Below are 22,355 nucleotides of genomic sequence, written 5' to 3' on the forward strand. Positions count from 1 at the left end.
GCTAGTACCCTAAAAACAGTGGTTCCTTATAGACATTCATGCTAGCTAGCTAGACATACAGTTTGCTGTGTTATATAATGGTTTTATGGTTCTCTTTTGTAGGCTACCTTGAAAACCTAGAATAATAAAATTAGGGTTTTTTTCTTTTTCTTTTAAATTTTTCTTTTAAAAAAGACAGGAAATTCACAACATAAAAGGACATCTAATAGTTTATACTGAAAGGCCTGGGGAAAGTGCTCCACAACCAGGGTGCCACAACAGAGGAGGCTCTTCCCCTGAAATCCACTGTCCGCATCGCAGAAGATTCAGGGATTAGATGAAGGGCCTCTGTGAATTATCCTATAACTTGGACATGTAGAAGAAGGCAGTCCTTAGGGTACATGGATCCCAAACAGTTTTATTTAATGTTATTTATTCAAATTATACAAATATTTATATACCACTGTATCATAAAGATACATTGCAGCGGTTTACGGCAATATAAAGCATGAAACCGAGCAATGAAATCATTTAAAAAGATCAAAAATACTTGAGGGCAAGGAGAACTGTACAACTTGCATGAAGCAGACAAGAATGTTTAAAGATGAATTTCAGATGGCATGCTTTTCAGTAATCTTACATAACCATTACAGCAAAACACTGGTGCTACATTCCATGGAAGTCCATTGTATGAGGCTGAGGTATCTGAAAGAAGTTTGAATGAAGCAGCTCCCATTTCAATACCAAACATGGATAAAGAATCTTTTCTACCCCAAATTCGACTGGCAAACAGTTCATTTTTTTAACAAGCCTCTGAGCTAATCATCATAAATCATGTGTTTCAGATCATCATAAATCTTGTGCGTTAGACATAGGACTGTAGTATGAGAATCATTCTCAAACTATGAAGCATGTAAAATATTTAAAACAAAAAAATTACTTGGTGCTCTCACAAGAATGTTTATATGTACCTTGTGTTGTGGCTTGGACACCTGTCATGATTTCTACAGATATCTTTCATTGGGTTCTGTGAAAATTACCTTAGGCTTTATACAGCATAGTAAATGCTCTATTTTTCTCATTAGTGTCTGACATGTGCATAGAAACTGGTACAGAAAACAAGTTTCTAGTTGTCTTGGTTGTGGAGAATTAAGATTTTTAACCACCTTTTAATGTCAAGTAAATGTGGTTTCTAACATACTAATTCCCAATATAAAACCAATACAAGTTTAAAATTATTAAACATCATAAAATGCAGTTCACTAACTCAAACAATAATATTGTGTTTAGCCCTGTAACAATAGTAAAATTGGAATTATAAAATGGAGTACAGTGGTGCCTCACAAGACGAAATTAATTCGTTCCGCAAGTTTTTTCGTCTTGCGAGTTTTTCGTCTTGCGAAGCACGGTTTCCCATAGGAATGCATTGAAAATCAATCAATGCGTTCCTATGGAAACCGCCTTCAGACCAGGTCTGGGGACAGTCTGTCCCCCGACCTCTTCTGAAGGCTGGGGGGGGGACAAGGGCTTTTCTTCCCACCCCCAGCATTTTAAAAAACCCCGGGACAGCAGAGGACTTCTCCGCTGTCCCGGGGTTTTTTAAAATGCTGGCGGGTGACAGCGCTGCCGCCCACCAGCATTTTAAGATCGCCCTGGGGTTTTTTAAAATGCTGGCGGGTGGCAGCGAAGGCTTCGCTGCCGCACGCCAGCATTTTAAGATCGCCCCGGACAGCGGACTTCTCCGCTGTCCCGGGGCGATTTTAAAGCCCCCGGGAAGGCAGGCGGGGGGGAGCAAAGACTTTCGCCCCCCACCAGCCTTCAGAAGAGGTCCAGGACCTCTTCTGAAGGCCGGCGAGGGGCGAAAGTCTTTGCTCCCCCCCGCCTGCCTTCAAAAGCCGTCCGGGAAAGCGGAGAAATGCGCGTTTCTCCGCTCTCCCGGGAAGGCAGGCAGGGGGGAGCAAAGACTTTTGCCCCCCGCCGGCCTTCAGAAGAGGTCCAGGACCTCTTCTGAAGGCCGGCGGGGGGCGAAAGTCTTTGCTCCCCCCCCCCCCCCGCCTGCCTTCAAAAGCCGTCCGGGATAGCGGGAAGCGCTTCCCTGCTATCCCGGACCGCTTTTAAAATGCTGGCGGTGGGGCGCAAAGCCTTTCGGCCCCCGCCGGCCTTCCTGGACCTCTTCTGAAGGCCGGAGGAGGTGGGGAAGGCTTTGCTCCCCACCGCCAGCATTTAAAAGAGGTCCCCGGAGATTTCCCTATGGGCTTTCTTCTTGCGAAGCAAGCCCATAGGGAAATTCGTCTTGCGAAGCGCCTCGAAAAACGGAAAACCCTTTCGTCTTGCAGGTTTTCCGTCTTGCGAGGCATTCGTCTTGCGGGGCACCACTGTAGTCTCATATATTCAGCTACCCAATATGATCCTCATTCAAGCTGGATTTTGGTAACCTTCCAGCGGTTTGACTTCACCCGCAAAGGCTCACTCCTCCATTGTCTCCTGACAACAAGGTATCTTTAAAGAAAACATAGGAACTGGAGTCTAGTGATCCATGTTTTTCTCAAAAAAGACGCCTTCTCTAATTGATTTACAGAAAACTAGCCTATAGCAAGCTACTTCCTACATTTAATCGAAACATCTCCTTTAGGTTTGCAGTCTTTGCCTCAACTCGGCACCATAATAGCACATAGGGCCCTTCAACTACTCGCCAAAGCTTGAATCAGTAATCTTATCAAATTGGCTTTTGATAGGACAAAATAATAGATTTACAGAGTGGTTCTACTTTGATGAGAAGGCGAGAATCTGTGACAAAGTAAATGGCATATCTCAGCCTTGCTGGACTTGAGTTGGCTAGGACAGAAGGTGAAAGGGGGCTTCTCCCTCAATAATACCAGTGCTCTTGTTTCATTGGGTTTTTCCCCCAGTCTTCCTCCCATTAGTTCCTCTAGGGCTGGCATATTCCCCCCTCCTTGTTATGCACCCTTGTGTCATCAGATCACTGATTGGAGAGGTTGAGTAACCATGTTGTTTTCTGTGACCTCAACATGAGACATCCAAATGTCTCTCTCTTTGCATATGGATGGGGAGATGCATGCACAGACTATATGATTTTTTCCTTTCTCATTTAGGACTTACGTTGGTAGGGGACAGGATATAAGTCAAAGCTTTCTTCTAACTTAATGGTGTTTGATATACACACTTAGTACAAATGAAACTGTGTTGAGTGTGCTCCTTCTATGGAGAGGCAGTGATGGGGTCTTAAGAAGAGGGCTGTAAAGGAGTACAGGGTAGTCTACTGGATTTCCCCTACCCCCGCTATTAATGTGTGTTACCGTAATCTTAAATTTCTCTCCAACTATCAGACTGTGTCATTGTTGGAAAGTCCAGAAGGCACTTGTAATCACTTTCCAGTTTTGATAGCAACGAGAGACCATTTGAAAATATGACATAAGCCTCTGTTTATAGTCAAGATGACCCAGCTTGCTTTCAATATTTTCTGTCTCCTCTTTTAAAACAAAGCACTGACTATTATCTTATGTATATCTGTCCTAGTTTAATGTGCTTGTTTTAAAGTTTCATTTGTGGGCTATCAGCAGAGCTGCATCATGCACAGCTAATTGGTGTGGAGGTTCGCATATTATTGCTTAAATTTGGTATTTATTTTATTCCTCACCGTTGTCAGTCTTGGTGGATACAACTTAGTTTGACCCTTCAGTAAAACTGCTCCGGTGCTTCAGTCATTCATAATAACCTACTGCTTTTCCTACTTATTGAGCAAGATTTGCTGATGCTTCCTTGATGCATATTATTTCTATGCTGCTTCCAAACTGGAGCTGTCATATATTGAGTTGCAGTGCATTTACTCAGTTTGATCTTTGTCTAATGCCTGTGAAGTACCTCTATAGGAAAGTTACCCCGCAGCAATATTTTCCCTGTGTTTGAGAGAAAGACAAAGAGATCTCAATCCGCACAAACTAGGTAAACTGTAAAAAAATAAAATAAATGTGTACATCTGTGGGAGATTAAATGTAGATGGCTTGGCTTTTCCTTAGCGTGAGCAAGAGAGTGCCATGGCCCGCCTTAAAAAACAGCAGCAGGAGCTTGAGCACATGAGACTTCGGTATCTGGCAGCAGAAAACAACGAATTGGGGAAGGCGCAACGGCAAGAGCTAGAGGATATCAGAAATGAACTGAACAGGTATTGTACCATTTGTTGGATTTTTACTTCTGCTGCTGAATAGGTGAAGGTTCAGCTAAGTCAAATTTAATTGGCTGTCAGTCCAGTAAAGGAACACAGCTTTCTGTCCCTTAGGTAATATTTGCCCATTTATAAAATATAACAGTCTTGTATTATAGGAAATCTATGCCAAAGGCCACCAGACCCAGTTTTTTATCTTGACTGTAGCTATTACAGCAAGCTTTTCTTTTTTACCTCTTGTTCTAAGCAAACCTGTTTGCTGCATAAAAAGACACATTAATGGTGCCTGCTGCCAGCTCCCTAGCGAGCATAACACTTTATATTTTAAATGGCTCGGTACTTCCTGTACCTTTTGACCTTGTGTCTTCTACGTGTTTTCAAACAGTTTAATTCTTGTTAAAAATCACTCAAAAACATAGGCACTGGGTCAGAAAACATTCTTGTCTTCCAGCAGTAGGCTTATGCAACAAAGTAAGCACGATGACTCTTGCCGTTGGATAATCGGATTTGTTTCTTTTCTGTTCAGTTTGCTTTTCATTTCCATTAATTTTAGTGGGCCATTTGGTTCTCAAAATACAGATGATCAGGATGCAAAACGCATCTGCTGAACTTGCTTTGATTTTTCTCCTTAGATTAAAACAGGAAGAAGAAGACAAAAAGCAGTCGCCAGATCCCCAAGAGATTTTGGGGTTGCAGATGCAAAATTCTCACACGCGGCAAGTGGATGAGAGTTTAGATGACTACCTTGCACGCCTAATAGAGGAGAGGGATACCTTGCTGAGGACAGGAGTGTATAGCCACGAAGACCACATTGTGAATGAGCTCGATCGCCAGATCAGCGAGGTGCTCACCAAAAGAAGCAGAAGCAAGTACCCAAACTTGCAGAACTGATTTTTGTTTTTCAGTAAAGTAAAGCATGGCTCGGGTCTCTGCAGAGACCCTGATCCCGAAGGACTTGTGTGTATGCTCTGCTTTGTCTTCCAAGACTTAACTGTGGCGCTGCTCTACTATCTGAGGTCTTTGAGAGAAGAGTATCAGTTGAATTTTTGACCATTTATATGTGTTTGTATATATTTAAATATTTCAATTTTTTATAGGCGATTGAACATTCTACGTCTCTCCCCCCCCCAGTTGTCTAACTTGTTTTATTTATAGAATCATTTTTAACTCCAGTTCTACATTTCTGTATAGCATTTTTGATTATGCGTTTGATAGGTATCTTGCCTGCTTGCTTTTTAATAGAATTATATCAAAGCACAATTTCAATAAAATTGCACAAGGAAAAGGGGCCTGCAATTATCATTTTTTAAATCTAACTTTCATTGTTCTGTGTCACCTTGGAGACTATGTTCAACAAAGTATAGATTATTTTAAATAAACCACTAAAATTACCATTCAGTTGGTCAAATATTTAACCATGTTATGTATGATGAAACTTTCTGAGTACATATTTTCAGTTGAAATGCATGATGCTTATTAATGACACAGGAGTGTGATCCATCATGCACTGATGCGCCTCTCACCAGCTTACTTTGTACATCTCCGAAGTTAATGGGTTGAAGAGCATCGCAGACATGTTTGGTAGTTCTGTGCCCAAGATCTTAAGCATGTGTGTCTGTTCCAATGCACATCTGTCGAAGCAAACTCTACTGTTAAATAACAGTAGACACAGTTAACAGACATTTTAGCCCTTTGTTAATGTAATATTTCTCTACATCAATATTATATTGATGTAGGAAAATTTGTACATTTTTAATTGCACAAAGGGTTGTGTGGGCGGTTTGTGATTGGAAGGCTGCGGCTACTGCATGTACAGGTTTTCTAATACATGTACCTCCAATAAAAAAGAAAAACCCTGCGATTAGGAGGTTATTATCCACACATAGAATCACAGAATTGAAGAGTTGGAAGGGACCCTGGGAGTCATCTAGTCCAGCCTCCTACAATGCAGGAATATATGCAATTGTTCCGTATGGGAATCAAACTTGCAACCTTGGCGTTATCAGCACCACGCCCTTAACCAATTGAGCTATTGAAGAATTGGACATCAATCTATATGGAGATTCTACTTGATTCAAGAAAGAACAGTGTATGCATCAATCTGTAAATATATTGATGAATCATTTGAGATACTTCCCCCCTTTTTTTATATAAAAAAGCACTATATACTCGCGCATAAGCCGACCCGAATATCAGCCGAGGCACCTAATTTTAGCACAAAAAACTGGGAAAACGTTTTGACTCAAGAATAAGCCAGTTTGCCACACCACAAACCTGGTGGTGGCAGCAGCGGCGGAGGAAGAACAAGCAGTCTGAAAGCTTTTGGGCTGCTCGTTCCTCCACCGCCGCTGCCCGCCTCACTTGAATAAAAGCCATGGTGGGCTTTTTCAGCATAAAAAATGTGCTGAAAATGTCAGCTTATACTCGAGTATATACGGTACATAAACATTTATATTTCTTCAAGAAGTATATAGCTTTCTGCCAGCTCTAAATCTGAAAATAAATGATACATCAAAATAGAGCAATTATTAAGTGTTAATAATTTGTTAATAATTTTTTTTATGTTGTGATGACAATAAATTGAGTTAAGCTCAAAAAAAGGTATATTCTGGGAAACATACTTGCTCCAATTCAGCATATGAGAAATGGCTCATGGAAAGCGGCTTAGACATTGTAATAGGCTGTTCAGATTTTGCTTGTGGAAGTGCCCATCTCTGACAACAAACAAACAAAAACCAGCAACACAGTTCTTCTATTGGGAAAATTCTCTCCATTTCTCAGTTGTATGTATTTGTATTAGAGACTATATATTGACCTTGTCTCTAATGCAGGACTTGATAAGGTTTGTAGCTGTGCAACAAGTGCAAAGTAATTAATGTGAAGCAAATTTCCTTACTAACTTAATCTTTCAAAAGAGCAAGATGAGTGGGTGGGAAGTTTGTTGATTTGAAAATAATAATAATAATGATGATTATGATGATGATGATGATGATGATGATAATAATAATAATAATAATAATAATAATAATAATTTATTTATACCCCACCCATCTGGCTGGGTTTCCCCAGCCACTCTGGGCGGCTTCCAACAAAAGATTAAAAATACATTAAAACATCAGTACAGTGGAATGTGGAAATACATTAAAACATCAGTACAGTGGTACCTCAGGTTAAGAACTTAATTTGTTCCCGAGGTCCGTTCTTAACCTGAAACTGTTCTTAACCTGAGGTACCACTTTAGCTAATGGGGCCTCCTGCTGCTGCCGCGCCGCCGCCGCCTGATTTCTGAGGTAAACTTCAGAAGTTTCCTGAGGTAAACTTCTTAACCCGAGGTACTATTTCCGGGTTAGCAGAGTCTGTAACCAGAAGCGTCTGTAACCCGAGGTACCAGTGTAATGTAAAATTTCCCTAAACATTATACAATATTAATTGTATGTTTATTAAAATGCATACTAGGAACCAAGAGACTGCTGTTTGTGGCAAGAAGGCAAGCAGGAGAGACTTTAGTCCCCTTACTCTTTACAGCTACCGCCTCCCTCCTGCCAGCTTCATATCTGCTGAGGCTCTCACTTTAGCTGTCAACTTTTCCCTTTTTTTAAGGGAAATTCCCTTATTCCGAATAGGATTCCTCGCAAGAAAAGGGAAAAGTTGACAGCTATGGCTCTCACCATCAGGCAAGCCAGCCCCAGCCGCTGAGAGCCACAGTGTGCCCTTTACACCTGCAGCCAAGCTACATCTGGCTGCAGCAACACCCATAATGCAGAGGCAATTTTTGGAAGATGCACAGGTGAAGATATTTAGAAGTCGGGGAATGGACACAGCTGTGGATTCTGAGTTGTAGTTCAGGAGCATTGCATTTTATCTTAAAGTTGGTCCAAACTGATCACCCCCCCCCAAAAAAAAAGTAGCACAGATTTTTGTTCCAGCAAGTCTTATGTATGCCTTTTTAAAAATTAAATAATGACATTCTAGCACTGGGAATAATTAATGTCTGCTAAAGCCAAAAAATAACTTGCAAATATTAATTATGGCTGCTTTAGCGCTTCACTAACATGTGACCAGAGGAAATGCCCGATAAATCTGGAATATTCTTTTACAAGAGTGTTAAATTCTGCCAAGCCAAAATAGCTGGTCATAAACTCAGTTTGCTGTTGCCTTTCAAACACTAGAGGGGGCCTTAACATTAAATAACAGCAGTTTTTTAAAAGCCCGAAGGTGTTTTAATTAAATTCATATTAAAAGGTAAGATATGTAGTGTATATTTTTTTAAATAAAAAAAATATCCCCTTTGCTTTGCTTACAAAACTCAGTTATGGCCAACTTCACTTCTGTGCTTTTAAGACAAAATGCAATGCTGCTAAACTGCAAATAATCATCCACAGCTGTGCCCATTCTCCTACTTCTAAATATATCCACCTGTGTATCTTCCAAACACATCCAGCACCCAGTTCCAAACTTTGACCTCTCTTACTTGAATCTCCTACAGAGAAGGAACGGAAGCTGGGACCAGCCTGTCTTCTCTGCTTCCTCCCTGCAACAGGTGAGGCATAAAGAAAATCTTTAATAAAAAGTATTTAAATAATAGTTTAAAAAACTGATCCTCTTAGGGGATGTGAACTGGTCTTATCCAGGGGAGGGGGAATCACTATGTATTTTGGGTGAAAATGTTTGGCAATTGCTGGCATGCTTCTGCTAATAGTAGAGCATTTTAACACAGAACACAGTAGCAGTAGTGACTGCTAGCATTCGTAATTATGGTTGTTTTCTTCCTTTGTGTTTGTGTTATCCCAAAAGTAGATATTATTGTTATGACTTCTGCATTGTTGGAAATATGTTGGCTATACCTGTTACATTCTGGGCAACCGAACAGCATTGAAATGGAGGAAACATTTTTGTCATGAGACACAAACACATAAACGCACACATACGCACATTTCGATTTTTATCTCCATTTCAAGCAACCAAACTCATATGTGCATGAAGATGAGAAGCAGGCCAAGAAAAACCCTTGCTGTATAAACAGGAGCAACAGAATCTATCTATTTTAGCAAATAAATTGTATTTCGAGACATTGGAACTGGGAATAGTTGCAGAAAAAATGTTGCTCTGGTAAACAAGACGATCTTACACCATGTATATTTGTGATGGCTCTGGGGAGAGATCTGAGTAGTTTCTGCCTTGGGTTTAATTTTTATTTGTTTTAGTAACATCTGTACTGTACTTCTTAAAACATTTTCTACCGTTATCCTGGGGTTTATTTTATGCTTATTATTTTGCTAGGAAAGGAAAAAACTATGGGTTGGGAATGCTGAGATGAAGGGGTGGTTTCAGAGGAAAACTAGAAGGATAATTTGGGTGGATGTGAAATTTGTGAGATCCCTTAAGAGAGAGGCAGGCTGTTTTACATTAATGTTTCCTTTCCTTTGTTTCTCATTTTCCATTGTTTGATTGTGAACCTTTAGGTCAGCTTCTCTTAGTACGTTGCTCCCCGTTTTGCTGCCAGGATTGCCGGTAGGGAGAAATTGCGGTCAGACTAGGGCCTCACATTGGCTCATGCTTTTGGTCTTCCATTTTTCTCCTGCCTAAGTCCTACTGACTTCATCACATGAGAGAGTTGAATGGCCATCACAGGAGCTCTGGGGCTTTTGCTCTGAATATCTGATACACAGTTTAGGCATTCATCTCTCCCTAAGGCCAGGAAAGCAGAGAAAGATTGGTAGAGAGATGTAGAAAGATGGGGAGATTTTTTTAAAAAATCCTGCTTTTGGTAGCGTGGGAACCAAGAACGAGCAAATGAGAGTTTTAATAGTACTGCAATAGTTTTCATGTCTAAAACGGTGGCAATAAGGTTTGTTTCCAGACCTGTGGTTGGTTAGAGAGAGTGGTGTAGTGGTTAAGAGCGGTAGTCTCGTAATCTGGTGAACCGAGTTCGCGTCTCCGCTCCTCCACATGCAGCTGCTGGGTGACCTTGGGCCAGTCACACTTCTCTGAAGTCTCTCAGCCCCACTCACCTCACAGAGTGTTTGTTGTGGGGGAGGAAGGGAAAGGAGAATGTTAGCCGCTTTGAGACTCCTTAAAGGGAGTGAAAGGTGGGGTATCAAATCCAAATCCAAACAATCACGGCACCAAAGAAACCATTGGTACTACTTGAAATTATGTACCAAAACTTAATTAAATTGTGATTTTCTTTAATGAAAACTGGTTGTTGGTATAATAGTGTCTAAAAATGTTCTAAGCAATGTTGGCATTGTATTTAGGTGTGCTGGTTTCAGAATGCTTGTTTCAACATTATTCTCACTCTGCTGGCATCAAAGAACCATAAGCTGTTGTATGATGAACAAGGATCAGATTCTCATCTAATGAGGTTAAACTTACTGTGACTTGTTTGTATGCATGATCACACTGTCCTTTATTTTATTTAGCTACCACTATTCCTCTGTGATCATGACCTGTCTCTGCTCTTGAATGAGAAGTCCCCAAACTTGCTATTGTTAAAGAGAGAATACTGGAGAATGACGGCAGCCATAAACTTAGATCTCATTTCATTTGCTTCTCTGGCGGGTTGTATTAGTGTTTTCATTAGAAATGTTTTTACAGATGTTGGCTCTCCAGATACGAACTCTCTGTGGTGGAGAGGCGGTCAGGAGTTTGGCATCCAGAACAAAAAAAGAAATCTGCTCTGAAAGCCTAATGTATAGAAAAATAATTTACTGTCTTTATGATGTATAAATGTATAGTAACTCTACAGAGGCTTTAAGATAGAGTAATTGAATTCCAGCTAATAATATAGTGATGTTTGCTATTCGTCTTTTTGGAAGAAATATGTCATTCATCATGATAAAGGACTAAAAAAGCACCCATAAATAACACGTTTAGAAAAGCTGTACCCACTAATTTATATATAAATATTTTCTTTTTCATTTGAAATACCTGTATTAATGTGTCCATATTTCTAATAGTACGCAATGTTTTGAACCCATGCCCCACCAAGGTGATGACGTACAAGTGTTTAAAGCATTTGAGCCCAGCAGTACTTTTATTTTATATATATATAGGGATTGCTTTGACTCTGGTGGTTTTTTTTTTTTTTTAATGATCTTAATGAATAATCAAAGTGCAGAAAAATCTCTCAAACTTAGTTTTCTTTGTAAGTTTATAATGCCATTCTAGACTGCTCTAAAATAAGTTAAAAATATGGATGAGCAACAATAAGATGGCATTTTTTAAAGCGTCATAATTTTGTCTTCAGTTTGCTCTTTTGTGCTTTTGAACCATGGAAGGTAATTGTTAGGGCACACGGGTGGCGCTGTGGGTAAGGCTTGCCGATCAGAAGGTCGGCGGTTTGAATCCCCACAACGGGTGAGCTCCCGTTGCTCAGTCCCTGCTCCTGCCAACCTAGCAGTTCCAAAGCACGTCAAAGTGCAAGTAGATAAGTATGTACCGCTCCAGCGGGAAGGTAAGCGGCATTTCCGTGTGCTGCTCAGGTTCTCTAGAAGTGGCTTAGTCATGCTGGCCACATGACCCGGAAGCTGTACGCCGGCTCCCTCGGCAAAGCGAGATGAGCACTGCAACTCCAGACTCATCTGCGACTGGACCTAATGGTCAGGGGTCCCTTTACATTTACCTTTAGGTAATTGTTACTCAAATTGCACTTCTGCTTTTCCTAACTGATACAAGAGATGGTTCACATGTCCTTTGGAAGTCATACTGTTAATTCAGTCATAACAAATTGGGGAAAACCGTGTCTTAACTTGGGGATGGGGAACCTGTGGCTCTCAAAGATGTTGCTGGATTCCTACCTCCCATCAGCTCCAGCCAGACAGTTATCAGAGATGATAGGAATTGCAGTGCAGCAACATCTGGAGGACCACAAATTCCTTATATACTGTTTTTAAGTACCATAGAAGTCCTTCAGTCCTATGCGCATTTGCCTAGAGAGTGAGCCCTGTTGAAATCAAGGAGATAGTTCTGCCTTGAAATGTGAAAGATGGACTTGTTCAGCTTCAGCCTAATGAGAAAAATGCCTTGATTTTGAAAGAAAGCTATGAGAATGGCCATTTGAGTGGCTTTTCGGAATTATTTCTACTAGACAGCGTGTAAGATCATCAGTACTCATAGAATAACAAAACCTTTTCTGTTTATATTTTCCTAGCATTTTTGTTTTATCCTTACATTTGAGAAAATTCTAACAGTTGCCTGACCATTTTTGTGTTTGTGAAATTCTGTGTCGCAAAATGACCTGGATTATCACTTTCATTGTGTGATTATTAATTTTTGTAAGCCCCTTTGCGAGTCCCTCAGGGCTATAAAGTGGGGGGGGGGGGATATAAACATGTTTTCTTGCCTAAGTGCAAAATCCATGCAGCCCTGGACAGTGGTCTGAATTCTCATGATTCAAAGAAAGGGAAGCTATAAACGTTTTTTAAAATGTACCATTGTCCAGAATTGAATCCTGATTGTACATAGTTTAAGGCTATGAACATGCCTATAACTTGTATATTATGTGCTGGGTGTGTGTGTGTAGAGGGGGAAGCTGCTGTTTTATTTATATGCTACCGATCTGAATGGGTTGCTCCAGCCACTCTCGGCAGTTCCCAACAAAATATTTAAAACACAATAAAACATCAACCAGTAAAAACTTCTCTGAATTGGTTGTGTGGTACTGTTGTGTCTCTTCCTTTGTCGCCAAATCTGGATAGGCGCCATTAATCAGCTACATCAGGCATGGCCAAACTTGGCCCTCCAGCTGTTTTGAGACTACAATTCCCATCATCTCTGACCACTGGTCCTGTTAGCTATGGATGGTGGGAGTTGTAGTCCCAAAACAGCTGGAGGGCCAAGTTTGGCCATGCCTGAGCTACTTGGTTCCGTTTGTGGCAACCGGTGCAAGGACTCCTGCCTCCCCCCCCCGGCCCAATCTATGCTTCCTGCTAGAAGAAGAAAAAAATACAGAAAATTAAGAGGAGTTGGGTGTGGGAATCTAACTTTACTTTAAAATAGTTTACTCACCATTGTATGAAGGCTGACTTGTGCTCCTTTGCCTTCCTCTTTTCCCCACCCAAGATAGTTTAACAAGATAATTTGCAGCCTCTTCCAGTCAGAATTATCTTAAATGTGCCTGGAAGTTAGCATAAACACAGAAAACATCTGCTGGACCACAGAGAAAGAAGCATGGCAGGGGGGTCCCCTACAGTTATGCTGCAAAGAATGTAAGTCGGTACCCTGTGCTGGTCACGGAAACCTGAACTTTTCCTACTATGTAATTGATTTTTGTGAAATGAAAAAAAATTATATTTGCTGCCTCCAAATAACCAAAGGATGACTTGTTTGTTTGTAGGATGCTGAATGTGTTTGGTTTGTTTTCTCTGAGGGGCTCTGAGGTACCAGGGCCTTCATTATTATATGTAGCTCTCTGCTAAAAAAGTACAGTGGTACCTCGGGTTACATACGCTTCAGGTTACACACTTCGCTAACCTAGAAATAGTGCTTCAGGTTAAGAACTTTGCTTCAGGATTAGAACAGAAATCGGGCTCCGGCGGTGCGGCGGCAGCAGGAGGCCCCATTAGCTAAAGTGGTGCTTCAGGTTAAGAACAGTTTCAGGTTAAGTATGGACCTCCAGAACAAGGTAACACTTGGGTTAAGTACTTAATTCGTTCCGGAGGTCCATTCTTAACCTGAAACTGTTCTTAACCTGAAGCACCACTTTAGCTAATGAGGCCTCCTGTTGCTGCCGCGCCGCCAGAGCACGATTTCTGTTCTCATCCTGAAGCAAAGTTCTTAACCTGAGGTACTATTTCTGGGTTAGCGGAGTCTGTAACCTGAAGCGTCTTTAACCCGAGGTACCACTGTAGCTGCTGGTGGTGAAATATTGTTGGCCATTATATCATTCTTAGAGCATCTTCGGATGAACCAGTCCATTGTAAAGCAATGGGGGGGGGGATCTGATGGTGAATCCCAATGAGATTTATTTCAGTGTTGAACTGAACTGTGTAATGTGGAAGATGGACAAAAGAGAGGGGTATGGGCTGCCCATTCAAATTGTGGTGTTTTAGGCACATAGGAAACCTGACTTACCATTGGTCCATCTAACTCGGTATTGTTGGCTATGGTGGTCGTTCTATATTTCGGGCAGACTTTCTCCATCTCTATCTGAAGATCCCTTTTTGGTAGCAAAACCTATAGCCCTTTCTTTTTTCATCAAGTTAACAGTGTTTCACTATACAACAGTTCCACTTAAATTTTCAGTAAAATGGCTTGCCCAGTTTAACAAGTTTCCTGGGGAATATCTGAAGCATTTGTGAATTAAAATTCTCCCCCTTTACAAAAATTTGTGAAGGGTATTGGGAGGGTAGACTGGGATGGATTTAATACCCCATATTTATTTATTGATTCAATCATTCATTCATTCATCCGTTTTAAAAAGCTGGCTTCTTTTAGTTTCATTTTTGTTATCCTATCTATTTAATGGCTCATAAGCTACAATGTTCGTACCTTATCTTTGTCAGTTAATGTATCTAATTCCACCATTCCCGGAGGGAATAAACCTGAAACTAAAGCCTGCAATATATTATGGAATCAAAAATGCTTATGTAGAACAAACAGAGGATTTAGCTTGGATAAACAGCAGAGAGCCCAATGTCTTTTATGTCCAGAGCTCAGAACTGGAAGACGAAAATGACTATAAATCATTCTGACGAAACAACATAACATAAATGTATGTTTATTTAAAACTTTATACAGTCATTTATCTGGGCTATAGCTCGGGGTTTTTTTTTTAAAAAAAAGGACTGCTCTTATGAGGCAATGGGGCAAGTAATGATTGAGACACAACTGAGAAGGATGGTCTTCCAGCAGAATTTGCTCATGAGGAAAAGTAAAAGAGCATTGCATAGCTGTAGCCCTTGAATCAAACAGTGAAATAATGGAGCAATAACCTGTCTGTAAAACCTTCTTCCTGTTTCTTTTCAAAATACTACAGTTATATTATAAGGACCTATTATTACAACATTTTTCTAAGAGGCAGCAATATAGGCTATAGTATGATAATTTCTGCTTTCCAAAAGTTGAGGGGGTGTTTTTGGTGTGGTATTTCTGTTTTGTTGTTGTTGTTTTGCTGTTTTAAAAATAATGTTTTAATTTGCAGTCTTGGGTGGAGAGTTAAATGTAAATTTAAGTTAAATGTACCACTATTATTTATCATTTTATACATTAATGATTTATCCCCTATATATTAATTTATCCCCTATATTAATTTATATCCTAGCTTTCCTCCTGGAAGCTTGAGGTAGTGCCCCCATTTTTATCTTGACAACAACCCTATGAGGTGGTCTCATTCAACCCCATAACTGCTACACTGCCCTGACTCTCCTTCCTGTGGCGTACCGTTAACAATTCCTGTTATTTAGTGTTATATTTTGGGGATAATTTTATTTTACTGCTTTTTATTACTGATTTGTTAGCTGCCTTAAGCCTCTATTAGGGCAGGACAGAAACCTTAAATTAAATAAACCAGCCTTTGTGATTGTCTCTCAAAATTCTTGCCAAGTGTTGTATTCCCACTTTGCAGATGAATTGCTGAAATGAAAAGTCTGACTGGAAATGGGCTTGTTCAATGTTGTGTAATGCATTCATGTTCAACCAACCCAAGTTCAACCATTTTATTCACCGGGACGCACCACTAATTACTCTTTTTTCTTGCATCTAGGTTCTGTAGGAACATTAGTAAGACCCTTTTCTTTCTTTTTTTAGGAAAGTTTTTAATGTTTGGCATTTTATTTTGCTTCTAATATTCTTTCTTTTTTTTTACTTTATTGAAGATCTCATATAACATATATGGCATATTTACTATACATCTTATTGAGTATACAAAAAGATCAACTGTATAAACAAAATCCACATGCAAATAATATTCCACATATTTACCGAACTTAAACTTAAAATTGTATTTATAGTATCTCTTGTAGTCTTATCTAATTCCTAACATAAATTACCGGTAAGTGTCTTGCCTGATTAATAACACAGATTAGATTTAAAAAGCTGAAATGAAATTAGACTTCCTATCATTTCCCGGTGTACTAAGACCCTTTTCTTTGCTGTAATTACCCCAAACTTATTATATTTTGCCCCTACAGGTGTACTAAAAGTGAAGACCAACCAAATGGGAAATTAGCTGTATAAAGTCAGGGCACTGCTCATTAGATGGTATGGGTTTGAAATGTATCATTCTGCCCGGACACTGAGGTCCAGCACCGAGGGCCTTCTGGCGGTTCCCTCACTGCGAGAGGCCAAGTTACAGGGAACCAGGAAGAGGGCCTTCTCGGTAGTGGCGCCCGCCCTGTGGAACGCCCTCCCATCAGATGTCAAAGCGATAAACAACTACCTGACATTCAGAAGACATCTGAAGGCAGCCCTGTTCAGGGAAGTTTTTAATATGTGACATTTTAGTGTATTTTTCATCTTTGTTGGAAGCTGCCCAGAGTGGCTGGGGAAACCCAGCCAGATGGGCGGGGTACAAATAATTAATTATTATTATTATAAATTAGTATTATATATGCTCATTCTAACTGCATTATGACTTCTGATACCCAGAGTCCACTGAGGTCAGGGTTTGTCTTGCACCGAGTGATGTAGATGATTTAGAGCCAAAATTCAAGTGCAGATAAGATCAAAATAAGAAGGTAGAATTCAGTTCCTCCTGGTGCAACTGGTATTTATATTTCGATATGGAAATCTGGTCCTCTATATCAGATCTGAGCACCTGACCTTCAATTCAGTCTCACCGAGAATGTTCGTTTCATTTTAGCCCTAGCTTTAAATGCTTCCTGGTTTAGGACTTGCTCCAAGAATCACATTTTCAGCTAGGAATGGGAAATAACAGTATCGATAGTGGCGTGTGCTGGCGGAGCCAGGGAGAGCAGACACACTGCTATCAGTGGAGTTAACAATAGTGTCTGGCAAGCTTCAGAGAATGCTAATCTCATTACTGTTCGGGTTTTTCTTCTAAGGAACAACATTTAAGGAGGTTGCAGAGATACGAGAACTATTTTGATCCATTTTGCTCACAACACAGCCTAATGGTCCTTCTATTTAAACTCCCTGCTATGTAACACCACTGAAACACATGGGGGGTGGGGTTGTATTACGTACAGGAGCAAGGTGCCTGTTTGGGTCAGATGTAGAACGGTTTCTGTTTTGGTCAGCCTACAAAGAATTTATTGCCCAGCCAGGAATTTAGAATGAAGAGGTTTTATTTGTGGTCTTTGATAGTGTTGAGGGTGGTCTGTTTTCTTTCCTTTTCAAAGCAAGGAAAGCCTTTTATAAGCATAATTTTATTTAGCCAGCTTTAAAAAATATATATCTTGCAAATTAGGGACAAAGCTGTGATACGAAACCTGCAAGGGAAAGTCTTCTGACCACAACTGACTCTCCTGAATCTATTTATGGGCTTAATGCATTTATATCCTGCTTTACAAGCAACTTTCAAACAAGTTTCAGTAAAATAAAATGTAGTAAACATAAATGCACACAACACACACACAAATGTATTTATAAAAAAGCAGATATTGATCATGATATGCATCTTAGAATAATAAAAAATGTTTTTTGCATCCACTTGAAAATGATGAGAGCGCGTCTTGGGACACAGCTGTAGTGCCACTAGCAAAAAGGCCCCGTCCCTGGCATTGTCTGTCAGAAAACAACAACAATGATGACCATCTAAGGCTTTGCAGGTTCACATGAGCAAAGACAAGATAACATAGTCCTAACCCACTTAAACGTCTGCATACTGTAGTTTGAATCATTTCCTAGGCAAGGTTTCAAAGTCAAGACTTTGGTAAGGTACCAAAGCTTTGTTGTTGTTATTGAGAGAATTTCATAGATAACAAAGGCGCATATAACGTCTTTGTTTTCAATTCATAAGAGTCCTTTCTACAGGTCAGTTGTGTTCAGTGTGAGACGCTGCTGTCATAGGCAATGTGAGGTTGCGAGAGAGAGGAGGGAAAAAGAAGAGTGAATAATCATCTTTCATTCTTTTGCATGGTGTATGCGTGAAGCTTTTATTTGTTTGTTTGCTTTTCTTGGCGGTACGAGAGGTTGGAGAGCCCAGAGCTTGGTTAGTTGCATTCGGTGAATTGCAGCGAGTTTTGTTTGCATGTATTATGGGGGGGGGATGGTTTGCATCAAATTAGCCATATCAATTCATATGCTGTTGAGGACAGGAAGGCTGTTGTCTCGTTGGGATGTATATGTAATAAAGGAGAGCCATACTGGGATGAAGGCATCCTCTTTTCTAGTAAGGCTGTTTGCCATACAGTTTGGTACCAGTGGTCCGTATTCACTCCTGACAGGTCCCTCCAGTATTTAATTATGATGCTCCTAGCTGCTGAGAGTAAATGGTTTATGAGATCTTTGCAATGTGAGTGTGTGTTGTTCTCTTGGAAGATATTTAATAGGACCAGTTCTGGAGTTGCTTCTAATACCCGTTTTGTTATTTTGCAGTAAGCACTCTTTGCTGTACCCCAAAAGTGATTTTCAGGGGCGATTTAGCACCCCAGAGAGCCTTTACATCCTCTCTGCTGCACACAGGAGTTTCCTGCCATTGTTTCTGCCCATCATCAAACCTGCAAGCAAACAGCTGTCTATGAATCATGCTCCCTGTGTATGGATTAAAGCCCCATGAAGACCAATTTTCAAATTTATTTAGTTGGTGTTTGTCCCTTCACCCAATCTTTCTGTTTAAGAACAATTCCTGTGTTAAATCAGAATGAAAATGGCAGCATGAGCACAACTTGTAATCCTCATTAGGGGTGCATCTAATTTGTTTACAAAGTTATTTGTGAAAACTTATGCTTATAAGGATGTAGTCAGAAGAGAAAGCAGTTCTGTAAGCTGTAAGCAGTTCTGTAAGCCCTTTCATAAAATCTCAGTGTCCATCACTGCAAAGTATGTGACATCCCTTAGCTAAAGCTTGAGGACTCTGGCAGGATGTACCGCTATCCTCAGATTAACATAAATATCAGAATCAACCAGTCAAAAAGGCTGTTTGCTGATCTATTTATTCTTTATAATGTTTCTTGTGTGCAACCAGGACCACAAATAGTATTCTGTTGAGGCTTCCCACACGGTACCCAGGGCAGTCCCAGGGAAAAACAGTATGCACCAACTCATGTTAATCACTTAAGAAGTTATTTGTGATAGGCATTGAAATGTTTAGCTACAAAGAGGACAGCTCATCACAGACAGCTTTGTTACTAATGTATACAAGGGCTGGAATGTCTTCGCGCGCGTGCGTGTGTGTGTCTGTGTGTGTGTCACACACACACACACACACACACACACAGAGAGAGAGAGAGATCAATTCTTAAGCGAATGTATTATTTGCCCCAGAGTTTGGATAGCTTCATCACACCTTAGACCCCTCATAAAAGCACTCTCAGGAGGCTTTAAATTTTATGATCTGAAAAGATAAGTGTCTGAGTGAAGCACAACGTGTTTATTCCAACGGTATCCCTAGATTTGTTGGGTTATGCAAAAGCAGTTGGCCCAAAGACCAGGTGGCTTTTCTTCTCCATAGCTGGGAGTATTCGCAGGTTTTACAAGAACAGGGCATCCACTGTGTTATTAAATTTACCTCAGCGCTCTTCTTCACAGCTAGTAATATCTCACAATATGTGCCATTAGGATGCTGTGGTGTCCATGCATTTAGAGGGCATGTGCCTACCTGAAGTTAGTTATGGCATAGGATGGAATCTTGTGCCTGCTTACCTGAACCCTATGGTACTTCTAAGTAGGCATGTATAAGAAAGCAGTGTAATTGGGTGAAGTGCCACATTGCCCGAAATAAACAGAACAGGGCCCAGTTCCCAGAAGCAGTGACCAGTGGGCCATTAGCCTGGTAACTACATGTGTGGTGCACCTCTTGTGTGGCTCACTGTGTGAACTGGCTTCCCATGCAGTTGATCAAATTTCAACCATGCATGCTGTCGCAGGCCATATGTGAAGGGAGTAAGGAATGCTTTGCTAAATAGCACTGCAGAGCCATTTTATGCAAACAACTTTCCAGTATCCGCAGTTAGAGAAGTGGCTACCCCTGCGCACTGCTGCCTGTGCAGGTCCGTTCTATAGTGGAAAAACATTCTTGCCTCATTCCCTCTGGTATTATTGTGTCTGCATTGTCTACCTAGGCACCTAGTCTAAACCACTGAGCCTCTTCGGCTTGCCGATCAGAAGGTCAGCGGTTCGAATCCCCACAACGGAGTGAGCTCCCCTTGCTCTGTCCCAGCTGCTGCCAACCTAGCAGTTCAAAAAAACACCAGTGCACGTAAATAAAAAGGTACCACTGTGGCTAGAAGGTAAATGGCGTTTCCATGTGCTCCGGTTTCCGTCACGGTGTCCCGTTGCTCCAGAAGTGGTTTAGTCCTGCTGGCCACATGACCCGGAAAGGTGTCTGTGGACAAACATCAGCTCCCTTGGCCTGAAAACGAGATGAGCACCGCAACCCCATAGTTGCCTTTGACTGGACTTAACCATCCAGGGGTCCTTTACCTTTACCTATCTAGGTTATCTGAAGAGAACCACTGCAATCAGCTATGCCACCTCCAGCTCCAAATACACGTTAATTCATTCCTTTCCTGCATTCTGTGGATATTGATCTAATCTTTCCTTGAAAATAATCAAGAAAAAGAGGTTCCAAAATTTTAGGCAGTGTTTGCACTGAGGAACTAAGTTAGGAAATGTTTTTCAACATTCTGTTCTAAATAAACACATTTCCCTGTAAAAGTATTGATTGCCATGCTTTCTTTTGTTGCATAGACTAAGCTGTGTCCCTCTCATCTCTGACTTTTTTCAATATTTGAAAGTCATCTATGCTTTATTAACTTCTAGGTGAAGTAAGCCCAGTTCCTCTAGCACTTTCTCTTACTATTCATGTGCTCTTCATAGCTCTGGTCTGTAGATCCTTTCCAAGGTGAATGCTATCTTTCTTGAATGATGGCAGCCTGAACCATTTCTTCATTTATTAACAGGATTTATATGTTGCCGCCCAATAACAAAATTATCTGGGTGGATTGCAATATCTCAATATCAACAATGATAATGAGAGAGCAGAATGGGCCTGGAGCAGGGCATCCCTTTTTGCTGCTTCAGGTGAAACAGGAAGAGCCACCATTCTTGGCCTAGCATTGGTGGGGATTCCAGGTGAGATGGTGCTGATTTGTGGCAAGGTATCAACAACATTGCATCACACACACACACACACACACACACACACATACTGTTTCAGCTAAGTTATACTTAGCATAGACCAGGGGTCAGCAAACTTTTTCAGCAGGGGGTTGGTCCACTGTCCCTCAGACCTTGTGGGGAAATAATGAATTAATTCCTATGTCCCACAAATAACCCAGAGATGCATTTTAAATAAAACCACAGATTCTACTCATGTAAAAACACGCTGATTCCCGGACCATCCACTGGCTGGATTGAGAAGGTGATTGGGCCATATCCGGTCCCCGGGCCTTAGTTTGCCTACTCATGGCATAGACCTATGGTTGGATATCGCCCATGATGATATTGTGCAGATAACACCACTTCAACTTGGGATATCATTATTTCAGTGACCTAACATTAAGAAGACTAAATGTGTATTAGTGTGGAGCTCCTCTCAGATTCCCTATAACTTTAACAGTTTCTGAAATATGCATAAGGAGGCAAAATAAACTTTACAGGTGTGAGCAAGAACTTTATTACCGTATTTTTCGCTCTATAAGATGCACCAGACCACAAGACGCACCTAGTTTTTGGAGGAGAAAAACAGGAAGAAAAAAATTCTGAATCTCAGAAGCCAGAACAGCAAGAGGGATCGCTGCGCAGTGAAAGCAGCAATCCCTCTTGCTGTTCTGGCTTCTGGGATAGCTGCACAGCCTGCATTCGCTCCATAAGATGCATACACATTTCCCCTTACCTTTTAGGAGGAAAAAAGTGAGTCTTATAGAGCAAAAAATACGGTACATTTTGCTTGTTAAATGCACCAGTAGCCATTTATTTGGCAAAGTAAAAAAATAAATAATTGCACCACAGAAGACTCTGCCAAGAGTCTGCTACTTTTCCTCCTCTTCTCATCCTCCCCACCGAAAATGGTTAGCCTTCCTTAAACACATTAATGAATGTCCTAATGTTTGCCTGTGTGTATCCAGTA

At 40.7% G+C, this 22,355-nt stretch overlaps 1 protein-coding gene and 1 long non-coding RNA gene across 2 annotated transcripts in view; one reads left to right on the forward strand and one right to left on the reverse strand.

Annotated features, from left to right (window-relative positions):
• Window positions 1–5,552, forward strand: part of CEP120 (centrosomal protein 120) — a 40,261-nt gene extending 34,709 nt beyond the window's left edge. The window contains exons 19-20 of the mRNA XM_081880380.1: window positions 4,017–4,162; window positions 4,795–5,552. Coding sequence (XP_081736506.1) covers window positions 4,017–4,162; window positions 4,795–5,053 — 405 coding nt within the window. The 3' untranslated portion in view covers window positions 5,054–5,552. The remainder of the gene's footprint in view (window positions 1–4,016; window positions 4,163–4,794) is intronic.
• On the reverse strand, window positions 1,358–1,589 carry LOC309352284. The gene is made up of 2 exons (XR_014161230.1): window positions 1,502–1,589; window positions 1,358–1,453 (listed from the first exon to the last, which is right to left on the reverse strand). It is a non-coding gene; the product is annotated as an uncharacterized lncRNA (long non-coding RNA).
• Window positions 5,553–22,355: the final 16,803 nt, after the last annotated feature.

This window comes from Podarcis erhardii (assembly GCF_964252035.2).
Source record: "Podarcis erhardii genome assembly, chromosome: 11".
Taxonomy (NCBI): Eukaryota; Metazoa; Chordata; class Lepidosauria; order Squamata; family Lacertidae; genus Podarcis; species Podarcis erhardii.